At 53.1% G+C, this 13,652-nt stretch overlaps 1 protein-coding gene across 11 annotated transcripts in view; it reads right to left on the reverse strand.

Annotated features, from left to right (window-relative positions):
- ERC1 (ELKS/RAB6-interacting/CAST family member 1) overlaps positions 1 to 13,652 on the reverse strand; it is a 255,436-nt gene that overhangs the window by 221,129 nt on the left and 20,655 nt on the right. For all 11 annotated transcript variants that reach the window (XM_029054283.2, XM_029054280.2, XM_029054282.2 and 8 more), the window contains exon 3: positions 309 to 731. In XM_029054283.2, the coding sequence (XP_028910116.1) occupies positions 309 to 731 (423 nt within the window). The remainder of the gene's footprint in view (positions 1 to 308; positions 732 to 13,652) is intronic.

Raw genomic sequence — 13,652 nt, forward strand, 5'->3', positions numbered from 1 at the left:
GCGCAGAAAGGAGCGGGAGAAGAGGAACGGAGCCAAGTAGGAGCTTACGGTCTACGGCGGAAGACTGTCATCTGCCGTAAATAAATTAAACGGCGGACGTGGACGTAAGTGCCGCGGGGATGAACGCGGAGGGCCGGTCGGGGTGACGCCGAAGGGAACGAGAGGAGAGGAAAGGAGCCGGCCAGGACTTTACAGTCTAGAGTGGGAGACCGACGCTGACGTAAAGAAATAAGATGACGGATCCGGTCACGGGGGTTGGGATAAAGGGAGCACGTCAGGGTGAGGCGGAAGGGAGCGGGACCGCGTACCTCTCTCAACATGGTGCTCTCCTTGTCCTTCTGGTCCAGCAGGCCCTCCAGGTGGTGGACGTGCATCTCGGCCTCGGCCAGGCGGCGGGTCCGCTCGTGGTCCTCCTCGCTGGCCTTGGCCGCCAGCCCCTTGCTCTGCAGCATCTCCAGGAGCTTCTTGATGGACTCGTCCCGGGCGTTGAGGGTCTGCTTCTGCGTCTCGATGCGCAGCTCCATCTCCTCCAGGGTCTTGCGCAGGAGGAAGAGCTCCTTGGCCTGGCGCTCGTGCTCCCCGTGCAGCCGCTGGAAGTTCTCCTCGGTCAGCTCGGCCGCCAGCGGCTCCCCGCCCCCGGCCCGGCCCCCGCCGTCCTGCTGGAACAGCTGGTTCAGGTCCCGCTGGATGCGCAGCTCGTCCTGGAGGGCCTGGACGGTCATCTGCATGTGCTGAGGCCGGAGACACAAACGGGGACCTGTTCAATCGGGGGATCGCTGCCGCTTGGCGGGAAATCAGCCTGGCCCGGTGAAAAGGGCCTGGGAGTCGGAAGGGCCTGGGTTCAAATCCCGGGCCCGCTGCTCGGCTGGGTGAGTCGCTTCACCTCTCTAGGCCTCGGTGACCTCGTCTGGAAAATGGGGATTAAGACTCGGAGCTCCACACGGGATCGGGACTGTGTCCAATTCCGTTACCTTGTATCTACCCCAGTGCTTAGTACGGTGCCCGGCACATAGTAAGCAATTATTATTATACTCCACGTGCTCAGCACTGCACTAAGCACTGGGGTACACACGAGCTAATCGGATCGGTCGCAGGCTCGGTCCCACGTGGGGCTAACGGTCCCCGTCGTACAGACGAGGTAACGGAAACCCAGAGACGTGAAGCGACTTGCCCAAGGTCGCCCGGAAGACAATCGGCAGGGCAGGGAATAGAACCCGGGTCCTTCGGACTCCCAGGCCCGGGCGCTATCCACTAGGCCACGCTGCTCTCCGTCATTATTATCATTGAAGCCGATGATGATGATGATGGATTTCGGTTTCAGACCCTCTCCCACGGAGGCCGCCAAGAAACCCTTCCTGGCAAATCTTTCCCAGGAAAGATTTTTTTTGGTTTTATTATTACTAATAATAATGATCATAACTGTGGTATTTGTTTAACGCTTCCTATTTCCTACGTGCCGGGCACCGTACGAGCAAATCGGGTTGGACAGTCCCTGCTCCATGTGGGGCTCACAGTCTCGATCCCTATTTTCTAGATGAGGGAACTGAGGCCCAGAGAAGTGAAGTGACCTGCCTAAGGTCACCCAGAAGACAAAAAGGTGGGGGCAGGATTAGAACCCATGACCTTCTGACTCCCGGATCCGTGCTCCATCTGCTGCGCCAGGCTGCTTTTCTGAGCTCCAGCCCCCCAACTAGCGAGGAAGCTGTACCGGGCACGGCCTGACCCAAGACGACCACCATCTGTCGCCCCGTAAGAAGGAACCACAGTCCAGTGAAGAATAGTGCGTCCTCTTATCCCACATAGTAATAATGATAATGATGGTATTTATTAAGCGCTTCCTACGTGCCGGGCACCGTACTAAGCGCCGAGGTGGATTCGAGCCAATCGAGTTGGACACAGTCCCCGTCCCACGTGGGGCTCTCGGTCTCCACCCCCGTTTTACAGCTGAGGTAACTGAGACCAGAGAAGTGAAATGACTCGCCCGAGGTCACGCGGCAGACGAGTGGAGGGGCAGGGATTAGAACCCATGACCTTCCGACTCCCAGGCCCGCGCTCTATCCACTACGCCGCGCAGCTTCTGCATCGGGGAAAAGCTTCTCGACGGAAGCCGTTCCGTCACCGGGTACGATTCGCTCCCCACCACGGAAGGAGCGCTTCAGGAACGCTCCGCAAACAGCACGCTCAGTGGACAGACCCCGGGTCTGGGAGCCAGGCGACCTGAGTTCTAATCCCGGCTCTGCCCCTTAATAATAAAAATAATGGTGGCATTTGTTAAGCGTTTACTACGTGCAAAGCGCTGTTCTAAGCGCTGGGGGGGAACACAAGGTGATCAGGTTGTCCCACGTGGGGCTCACAGTTTTTAATCCCCATTTTACAGATGAGGGAACTGAGGCACAGAGAGGTTAAGTGACTTGCCCACAGTCACACGGCCGGCAAGCGGCGGCGCTGGGATTAGAACCCACGACCTCTGACTCCCAAGCCCAGGCTCTTTCTACCGAGCCACGCTGCTTCTTGTCTGCTGCGTGCCCTTGGGCAAGTCGCTTCGCTGGGCCTCAGTTCCCTCATCTGGAAAATGGGGATTCGATGCCCGTTCTCCCCCTTCCAGTCTATGAGCCCCATTTGGAAGAGGGACTGTAACCCACGTGACGGACGTGGATCCACCCCGGAGCTTGGAAAAATGCTTGACGCATCGAAAGCACGGAACAGATATTCGTTGTGGGCCGGGAATGTATCTGTTTATTGTTGCACCGTCCTCTCCCAAGCGCTTAGTAGAGGGCTCTGCCCACAGTAAGCGCTCAATAAATACGACAGAATGAATGGATTTTATAATAATTACACTAATAAAAATAAGCTCGGTACCGTTTTTGGCAAAAACCCGGACCCCCTCCCAGATCCAGAATTATCTTTTTTTTTTTTCTGGAAATCCGAGTACAGGACTTGGACGAAGACAGAAAACGCACTGTTGCCTCCAGCGGCTTTAGAAGCCGCGATTCCCCGCCGCGGAGTTCCAAACTGGAGAAGGCGAGCAACAGCTGCGAGGAAACCTCGGTCGGGTTGGGTTTTTCTGAGGCCGGAGGAAAAGAGGTAGAGAACGCACACATCTCGATGACACAGATGGAGTTTATTTATACGTTGCTCATCGGCCCCATTCGACTTTAGAGGACTCCTGAAATAGCTCACGGCAGGACCTGGGGTGAGGGGCCGGGCCCCCGGAGAATGGAGGAGGGAGAGAAAGCGCCTGGCATGTGGCCCAGTGGGTAGAGCACAGGCCTGGGAGGCAGAAGGACCTGGGTTCTACTCCCGCCTCCGCCGCTTGGCTGCTGGGTGACCTTGAGCAAGTCGCTTCGCTTCTCTGGGCCTCAGTTACCTCATCTGTCAGATGGGGACTGAGACGGCGAGCCCCATGCGGGACAGGGACCGTGTCCAACCCGATTAGCTGGTATCTACCCCAGCGCCTAGAACAGTGCTTTACACATAGTAGCGCTTAAGAAGTACCATCATTTTTTATTTGGTTAGTTAGAGCACGGTATCGGGAGTCACTGCACAAAGACGCCGTACTAAGCCTCTAGATTGTGAGCTCGTTATGGGCGGGGAATGAGTCTATTAGCTGTCATATTGTCCTTTCCCAGGCACTCAGCGCAGTGCCCTGCCCCCAGTAAGCGCTCAATAAATACGACTGAATGAATAACTGAATACGCCCTTGGCAGGCCACCATAATAATGTCGGTATTTGTTCAGCACTTACTGTGTGCGAAGCGCTGGGGTCGATACAGGGCAATCGGCTTGTCCCACGTGAGGCTCACAGTTAATCCCCATTTTACAGATGAGGTAACAGAGGCCCAGGGAAGCGAAGTGACTCGCCCACAGTCACACGGCTGACAAGGGGCGGAGCCGGGAGTCGAACCCACGACCCCTGACTCCGAAGCCCAGGCTCTTTCCACTGAGCCGCGCTGCTTCAACGGAGCAACAGAGGAAGAAGCCTTGATTTTTGCCCACTGGATTCTCCTCTAGTTACATCGACGACTCTCCCAAGTGCTTAGTACAGTGTTCTGCCCAGAGTAAGCGCTCAGTAAATACCACTGAATGAACTGAGCCTGACACTGCATGCAGACACTGTAATAATAATGTCGGTATTTGTTAAGCGCTTACTATGTGCAGAGCACTGTTCTAAGCGCTGGGGTAGACATAGGGGAATCAGGTTGTCCCACGTGGGGCTCACGGTCTTAATCCCCATTTTACAGATGAGGTCACTGAGACCCAGAGAAGTTAAGTGACACTGTACTAAGGCGGCAGAGCAACGGAGGTAGAAGACTTGATTCTTACTCACTGGATTCTTCTCAAGCAACATCACGGACGCTCCTGAACGCTCAGTTCAGTGCTCTGCACACGGCAAGCGCTCAATAAATAGCACCGAATGAAGGAATGGACCAACGCACCGTACGCAGACACCGTACTCAGCCCTTGAAAGACTACGGCAGAGCCGAAGGGGTAGAACACTCGATTCTTCTCTAGAAGCATTACGGATTGTTTATCTACGGATTTCCCGATCCCCGTCTTGACTGGGCTGATATTCCCGGCCAACTCGGCATCCTGTGGAACAGAAATCCCTGACACTCACTGCCCTTAACCCTTCAGTCTGGGATTGAAAAACGAAAGGCCAAGCAAGTTCACCGAAACGAAGGCCACCGAAACAACAGGAATCCACTACGCCATCCGTCCCTTCTGAGAAAGCGTTTTCACCCGACGGGCGGACCCTCCTCTCTGAGTAATAATGTTGGTATTTGTTAAGCGCTTACTAGGTGCCGAGCACTGTTCTAAGCGCTGGGGGAGATACAGGGTCATCAGGTTGTCACTTTTAATCCCCATTTTACAGACGAGGGAACTGAGGCCCAGAGAAGTGAAGCGACTCGCCCACAGTCACCCAGCTGACAGGTGGCAGAGCCGGGAGTCGAACCCATGACCTCTGACTCCGCAGCCCGGCCTCTTTCCACTGAGCCACGCTGCTTCTCCGTCCGACCTCTCCGTCATTTGACTCCAGTGGGCATGGTTTCCTTTCCGCCTTCTGGGCCAACGGAGGGAATTTTGGTCACCGTTAAAGTGGCAGTGCTTATCTTCAAACACTGGAATGGCTCAACGCACTGTAAACACCGGAGAGGAGCGCGGGGCGTATTTCTTTCGATTTCCAAACGCGAACCAACCGTCCTCTCGGTCAAAACGTTTACACTCATTAAAAAGGCTACTCGGGCCGCCCGTTTATCTCCAGTTGCCTTGAGAAGCGGCGTGGCTCAGTGGAAAGAGCCTGGGCTTCGGAGTCAGAGGTCATGGGTTCGACTCCCGGCTCTGCCACTTGTCAGCCGTGTGACTGCGGGCGAGTCACTTAACTTCTCCGTGCCTCAGTTACCTCACCTGTAAAATGGGGATTAAAAAATGTGAGCCCCACGTGGGACAACCTGATTCCCCTGTGTCTACCCCAGGGCTTAGAACAGTGCTCTGCATATAGTAAGCGCTTAACAGATACCAACATTATTATTAGTATTAATCTCAGTGCTGTGTGACCTCGGGTGACTTCACTTCTCTGTGCCTCAGTTCCCTCATCTGCAAAAATGGGGAAATCAATCCCTGTTCTCCCTCCTATTTAGACTGTGAGCCCCATGGGGACCTGATTATCTTGTATCTACCCCAGCACTTACAACAACGTTTGCCCAGAGTAAGAGCTTAAATACCACAATTATTGTTAGAATTTTTTGTTTTTTGAAAATCAATACCTGGTAGTAAGCAGATGGTACAGAAGATGGTTTCATGTTTCTGAAACACGGATGAGGCCAACTCAAAATGCCATCTGCAGTCTTCGTGGGATACTTTGGGGGGGAAAAAAAGCTTTTCTGTCCCTGGGCCAGACACGGAGAACAATCCCTGGCCGATCCATTTTTCACATGTGTTTTTAAAAGGCCTTTAACCTCTGCACTTTATTCTCATCGTTTCCCTAACCGTTACACCCCCCCCCCCCCCCGGCAAGTCACTTGTTGCTTGAAACAGTCAGAGGAGCAGCGTGGCCTAGTGCACGCAGGCCGGGCCCGGGAGTTAGAAGACCTGGGTTCTAATCCCGGCTCCTCCACAAGCCCGCTGCGTGACCGGAGGCGAGTCACCTCACTTGTCCATACCTCCGTTCCCTTGTTCAAAGAATACCAGTTTGAGAAGCAGCGTGACCTAGTGGAAGTGACATGGGCCTGGGAGTCAGAAGGACCTGGGTTCGAATCCCAGCTCCGCCACGTACCTGCTGTGTGACCCCGGCCAAGGAACTTCACTTCTCTGTTCCCCGCCTGCAAAATGGGGATTCAACCCCTGTTCTCCCTCCTACTTTGACTGTGAGCCCCATGGGGGACCCGACAATCCTGGATCAACCCCAGGGCTTAATCCAGTGCTTGGCGCATAGTAAGCGCTTAATTACCACGATTATTATTATTACTGTTCTCCCTGGCTACTTAAACTGTGAGTCCCACGTCTGACCCGACCCGATTAACTTAGATCTCCCCCAGTGCTTAGAGCAGGGCTTGGCAGACAGTAAGCCCTTAACAGACGCTCTAATCATCATCATCATCGGAGTTCTCTTTTATTAGTCTCCTGCTTCCCGGCCTTGCCAGCCGGTGGCAAACGGCTTCCGGGCCATCTGAGGGCCCATCAGTGGCCTCCTCGGCCGAGCGCGATACCCCCCCGGCCGCCCCCGGCCGATGGCTCGGAGAGACGCTCCCGCCCGCCGCCTCTCCGCTCGGCCAAATCGACAGCTTGGCTCCGGTCCGCCTCCGATTCGCTCCCGGCTTCTATTTGGGTCATTTGGAAAATCTCTGCCGACTCCAAGGCATTCCCGGGCACTAAATCGCCCCGTGACTCTCCAGCTACTTCGCCTGAAGAAAATGCCAGCTCTCCCCACACCCAACCGGGGGAAGACTGGCACGCTGGCTCGCTGGGTGTCCGCAATTTAAACTCCGCACGTTCCACGAGCCGTCGATCGATCGGTGGTATTTCCTGAGCTCTTACTGTGCGTTTAGTGTTGGATTGTTCCCTCCCAAGTGCTTAGTACAGTGCCCTGCACACACTGAGCGCTCAATAAACCCGGGATTCTCCAACTCCTTCAGCCGAGGGAAATGCCAACGCTTCGCAGCCCAAACGGGGGCACTGGGGAAGATGGGCACAGTGGCCTTTTGGGTGTCTGCCACTTAAAGCCCTAACATTCCACGTGCAAAGCCAAGTTCAGTCCATCGGTGGTGGTAACTGAGCACTAACTGTGTGCAGAGCACTGTTCAAAGCGCTTGGGAGAGTACATCACGGTGAAGTTGGTCGACCTGTTCCCTGCCCACAGTGAGCTTCCAGGCTAGACGGGGAGACAGACGTTAAGCTGCACACGATGCCTCCTGAACACGGCTATAACAGTAGTCATTACAGTTTTCTGGTACTTGTTAAGCACCCACTATCTGCCAATCCATCATGCTGAGGCTACTATCATATCGTACTTTCCACGGCGCTTCGTATAATGCTCTGCCCACAGACAACACTCAAAATACCCTCCTTTCCCTTTCTCCCACTCCCTGACTTGCTCCCTTCATTCATCCCCCCTCCCAGCCCTAAAGCACTTATGTGCATATCTGTAATTACTTCTATTAATGTCTAGACTGTAAGCTCGTCATGGGCGGGGAATGTGCCTGCTTATTGTTATATTGCAGTCTCCCCGGCGTTTAGTACACAATAAGCGCTCGATAAATGAATGAATGAAAAATCATACCACTGATTAATTGAACTTGACTTCGCCCATGGAATGTGAGCGGATCAAATTGTGGACATCAACAAACCAGTGTTGACCGACAGTAAGAATAATAATGGCATTTATTATTAGGTGCTCACTCTGTGTCAAGCACTGTTCTAAGCCCTGGGGTAGACACGAGCTGATCAGGTTGGATACAATCCCCGTCCCACGTGGGACTCACAGTCTAAATACAATAAAGCTGAGAGACTGTAAACTCCTTCTCCGGTCAGTCAATCGTCCTTACGGGGCGCTTACGGTGTGCAGAACACTGTACTGAGCGCTTGGGAGAGTCCAACGTACAATATAACAGACATATTCTCTGCCCATAACGAGCTTACAGTCTAGACTCTGAGCTCCTTTGGGGGCGGGGATCGTGACTACCAACTTCACTGTGGTGTACTTTCCCAAGCGCTTTGAACAGTGCTCTGCGCCCGGTCAATTCTGAGTTAATCCGACCGAAAGACTGAATTTGCTTTTGCACGTGGAATCTTAGAGTTTTAAATTGCAGACGCCCCAAAAGCCACTGTGCCCATCTTCCCCAGTGCCCCCATTTGGGCCGGGAGGCGCTGGCATTTCCTTCGGCCGAAGGAGCTGGAGAATCCCCCGCTCGATTTAGTGCCGGGGAAAGCCCGACCCGTTAGACGGGATCCTCGCCCTCACGAAGCTTCCAGTCTAGTTGGGCACGCAGACATTAAGAGTCATTCATTCGACTGTATTTACTGAATGCTCACTGTGTGCAGAGCGCTGTATTAAGCGCTTGGGAGAGTACATTAATATAAATTACAGCTACAGGAAGCTGCAGAGGAGATGGACGTGATAATAATGATAATTAATCTGATTTGTTAAGCGTTTACTTGGTGCCCGGCACTGTACCAGGCTCTGGGGAGGATATAAGCAAATCGAGCTGGGCACACGGTCTTAATCCCCATTTTACAGATGAGGTCACTGAGGCCCAGAGAAGTGAAGCGACTCGCCCGGGGTCATATAGCCGACGAGCAGCAGAGCCGGGATTAGAACCCAGGTCCTTGTGACTCCCAGGCCTGTGCTCTCTCCACCCTACCTGCCTCTAAGCACCGTCCCCTTCCCAAGAGGGCTGGAATGCTGGGCGGCCCCCGACCCGGGGGGCCGGCAGAGGTGTCCCTGAGGATTTGCAGCGCGGTGGGAGGAGGGACCGTAGCCAAGCGGAACAGGCCGGCCTCTGGGCCCGACCGGCCAGACGCGAATGCTGGTGGCGTAATACAACGTGAACAGAATGAACCGACGGCTCGCGGAAAAACGGGAGCTCCGAAAGGCACGGCCAGAGGCCTTGGATTCCAACAGATGCTAGTCGGGATATCCCACAAATCTCCCCGGCTCAGAGACGCCCAACTGCCCATCTAATTCCCCGTACTCTTCTCCTCCACAAAGGCGTGATATAAAAAGCCACTGAGAGTGTGTGGGCCTCTCGTCTCCCCCGCCCGAAGGGGATAAGGCGTGACCCTCCTCCTGTCGGCTTCCCTCGCTTTTCTCCCCACGTTTTTTTGTGTCGTGACTCCCTTCGGGCAAATCCGATGAGGCGATCGTCTCGCGGCCTCCTCGCTGTCAGAAGCGGTGGCCTAAGCCGCCGCGAAAAGTCACTCCCCTTCTGCAGAGGCTGCCTGCCGGGACCAGAAAGCCTCAGAAATTCAACTTGGGAAGTGGGAGGAATTTGTGTGACGGTCTGTATTTTTTTTTTTCCCTTTTTAAGTAGCTCAGCGGAAAGAATTTCCTTGTTTTAGGCCCAGAGCCAACGTGGAAAGGGGAAAAAATTCGAGGGCAGGAAAAAGAGGAAGAAGTACGACTGAAAGCATTTCACTGATCGGTCTAGGAACAGGACGACTCTGTTACTCTGGACTCTCCCGAGCGCTTAGTACAGTGCTCTGCAGGCAGTAAGCGCTCAATAAATACCACCCATTGACTGGGGTAGGGACGAGAATCACATCCCCTGCCCAGATGGATTTATGTGCATGAACGTCTATCTCCCGCTCTAAATTGTAAGCTCACTGTGGGCAGGGAATGTATCTACCAACTCTGCTGTTTTGTACTCTCCCAAGCGCTTAGCACAGTGCTCTGCACACGGTAAGCACCCATTAAATACCACCGACTGACTTCCTAGACAAGGCTCGGGGCGGCAGCACAGAGATCTGCAGTTTTCTCATCTGTAAGATGGGGATTTTATGCCTTTTCTCCCTCCTTTTTAGACTGTGACTCCCACGTGCGACGGGGACAGTGTGTCCTAGCCGATAATCTCGTCCCCATCCCGGTGATTAGAACGGTGCTTGGCACATAGTAAGTGCTTAACAAGTACCATAATTATTATTATCGTTAATTATTATTATTACTTAGATACCATGAAAAAATAAATAAGTAGCGCTGGAGATCTGTTGCATTCTAGGTTAAGAAAGAAGATGCCACATGACCCTTTTAAGATTCATCTCTCCTTCATCTCTCCACCCCATGTGGGCCAAAGCCCTCCCTCCCCAAAAATAAATCCTACAAACGCCAGGCAAGTTGTCAAGACGCCAAATTTCCTGGTTTAAAAGACCTGAGAGAAAACGAAACCGCACCGTCACCCTGGAAAATGGGAGACCGGAAATGGAACAGTCAGAATGTAAACGAGTCTGCAAATCACCACGTTATCTTCCTTGCTTTTAAAAAAAAAAAAATTAAAAAGGGGAATGTTCCTTTTCTAACTAATGGAGTGCGGCTAAAAGGAGCCGGAGCGAAAGGCTAGAATCAGCGGTATTCCCAGAAGCTACAAAGCACATACTGCCGGCTTCTTGCCATTTCCCTTCCAACACATTCTCTACCATTCTTTCATTCAGTCGTATTTACTGAGGGCTTACTGGGTGCTGAGCAATGGACTGAGCGCTTGGAAAAGCAGAGTACAACAAACAGACCCACTCCTGCCCAGTCTAGAAGGAGCTCACAGTCTACGACAAGTTCTAGACGCGGGCGATTGGAGTGAGAAGGGATTTGATAATCACCCGGTATTATTATTTGGTAATAATAATAACAACAAAGAAATAACTGTGGTACACAAGCTAATCAGGATGGACCCAATCCCAGTCCTACACGAGGTTCACGGATTAAAAAGGAGGGAAAATAGGTATTGGATCCCCATTACAGAGATGAGGGAACTGAGGGGGAAGCAGCGTGGCTCAGTGGAAAGAGCCTGGGCTTCGAAGTCAGAGGTCATGGGTTCGACTCCCGGCTCTGCCACTTGTCAGCTGCGTGACTGTGGGCAAGTCACTTCACTTCTCTGTGCCTCAGTTACCTCATCTGTAAAATGGGGATTAACCGTGAGCCTCACGTGGGACAACCTGATTACCCTGCATCTACCCCAGCGCTTAGAACAGTGCTCGGCACGAAGTAAGCGCTTAACAAATACCTATATATATATATATATATATATATATATATATATATATATATGTGTATATCTGTCTCAGGTCAACCAGGAGGCAAATTAGAATTAGAACTCAGGCCCCTGGACTCAATCAATCCAACAATCAATCATATTTATTTAGTGCTTACTATGTGCAGAGCACTGTTCTAAGTGCTTGGGAGCATAACAGAATTAGCAGACACGTTCCCTGTCCGTAACGAATTTACAATTAAGCAATCAATGGTATTTTTTAAGCACCTACTCTGTGCACAGCACCATACCAAGTAAGCGCTTGGAGCACACAACAGAATCAGCAGACACGTTCCTTGCCCATTACCAGTTTACCATCAATCAATCAATGGTATTTTTTGAGCACCTACTACGTGCAGAGCACTGTGCCAAGAGCTTGGGAGAGTTCAATCCAACAGAGTCAGCAGAAACGTTCCCCGCCCATAACGAGCTTCCAGTCTAGAGGACCCCCAGTCTCAGGCTGCTTCTCTAACAGAGCGAAAATCCCATCCCTTTTGGATGACGTTGTGGGAGGGGGACGTGTCTGTTAATTGCTGTACTGGACTCTCTCGCCCGCTTAGTACAGCGCTCCGCACACAGCGAGCGTTCAATAAATTTGACCGCCTGACGACGTGAGCCACCTGAGCCATCTCCTACCCCCTCCCCGATTCATTTCATCTGAGCCGCCGAATAAATGTGACATGCGGAGGACCCTTTGGACCCGGTGTATCGATCGAGTGCTGGGCTGAAAATGTCAACACTAGCTAGAGGAGACCTAACATCCTCTTACTGTAAAAGGCTGAAAAATTCCAGTCATTCAGTTGCATTTATTGAGCACTTACTGTGTGTGGAGAACACTGTACTGAGCGCTTGGGAGAGTCCAATACAACAATAAACAGACATTCCCTGCCCACAGTGAGCTTACAGTCGACGAAATGCCTTTCACTGATCCAACAGCTGAGGTGAGTGTGCTCTTTTATTTATTTTTAGCTGGCATTTGCTCAGCGCTGTAATAATAATAATAATAATAATGTCGGTATTTGTTGAGCGCTTACTATGTGCCGAGCACTGTTCTAAGCGCGGGGGTAGATACAGCGTAATCGGGTAAGCTCACAGTTAATTCCCATTTTACAGATGAGGTAACCGGGGCCCAGAGAAGTGAAGTGACTGGCCCACAGTCACACAGCTGACAAGTGGCAGAGCCGGGAGTCGAACCCATGTCCTCTGACTCCGAAGCCCAGGCTCTAAGCGCCGGGTGGTAGATACAATCCAATCAAGTTGGACGCAGTCCATGTCCCAGGTGGGGCTCCTAGACTCCCCCGATCAGACCGTAAGCCCGTCAAACGGCAGGGACCGTCTCTATCTGTTGCCGACTTGTTCATTCCAAGCGCTTAGTACAGTGCTCTGCACATAGTAAGCGCTCAATAAATACTATTGAATGAAATAAATACATACTATTGAATGAATAGACTTAATCCCCATTTCTAGATAAGGGGCGGCGTGAGGTCCAGGGAAGTGAGGGGACTTGCCCCAGGTCATCCAGCAGATAAAGTGGCAGATTTGGGATGGGAAGCCAGGTCCTTCTACCTCCCTGTTGATCTACTGCCGACACTCCTCGTCCCCTGCATCCACCCATCGGGGCTTGGGGGCCAGTTGATCAAACCCGCTGCCTGGCACGTGCCACCCAGGCCCTCCCACCAGGCAGTCCCCCTCTCCTCGCCACCCACCGGGCCCTGGTGACCCGTCAATCAAGCCTGCTCGCCTGGCACCCGCCACCCTTGCCCTCCCCCACACCCACCGGGCCCTGCTGCCCGGGACCACCTGCCCCTGCTCTTTCCCGCTTCCAATGCTCTCTCTCCTCCCACCTGCCACCAGGCTCCATCTGTCCGGAAGAACGACGTCTCCCCAGCATCCTTGGATCGTGCCATTCCTTTCCTCAAAAACCTACAGAGAAGCAGCGTGGCCTAGCGGTTAGAGCACGAGCGTGGGCGTCCGGAGGTTTTAATCCCAGCTCTGCCGCTTGTCTGCTGCGTGACCCCGGGCTTCACTTCACATTCCCCGTCCGCCACGAGCTGCCAGTCTAGAGCACCCAGCTGGGCTCGTCTGTTTGGACCAGGGTCGCGCTCTTAACCCCGGGCATTCGGGGCAGTCTGCCGCGTTATCACATAGGCGGGAAAGGGAATGAAAATGAAGAGCCGAGTCATCTGGGGTTAGTTGGGGAGGCGGGTGGGGGGCACCAATCGCAGCCTCGAGGCCACCCTGGCCCACAGGTCACGCCACTCTGCCCGGGTTCACATCCTGAGACTCCAAACAGGAGTCTAGAGGACGCTCCTTTCCCACCCCCCGAAGCGTGAACTAACCAAAGTGACCGATTTCTCACGCCACGTGGCACAGACCGATCCCGATCTTGCTCTACCACTCCAGGGCACCGGACCCTTTT

Source organism: Ornithorhynchus anatinus, chromosome X4 (genome assembly GCF_004115215.2).
Source record: "Ornithorhynchus anatinus isolate Pmale09 chromosome X4, mOrnAna1.pri.v4, whole genome shotgun sequence".
In the NCBI taxonomy this organism is placed as follows: Eukaryota; Metazoa; Chordata; class Mammalia; order Monotremata; family Ornithorhynchidae; genus Ornithorhynchus; species Ornithorhynchus anatinus.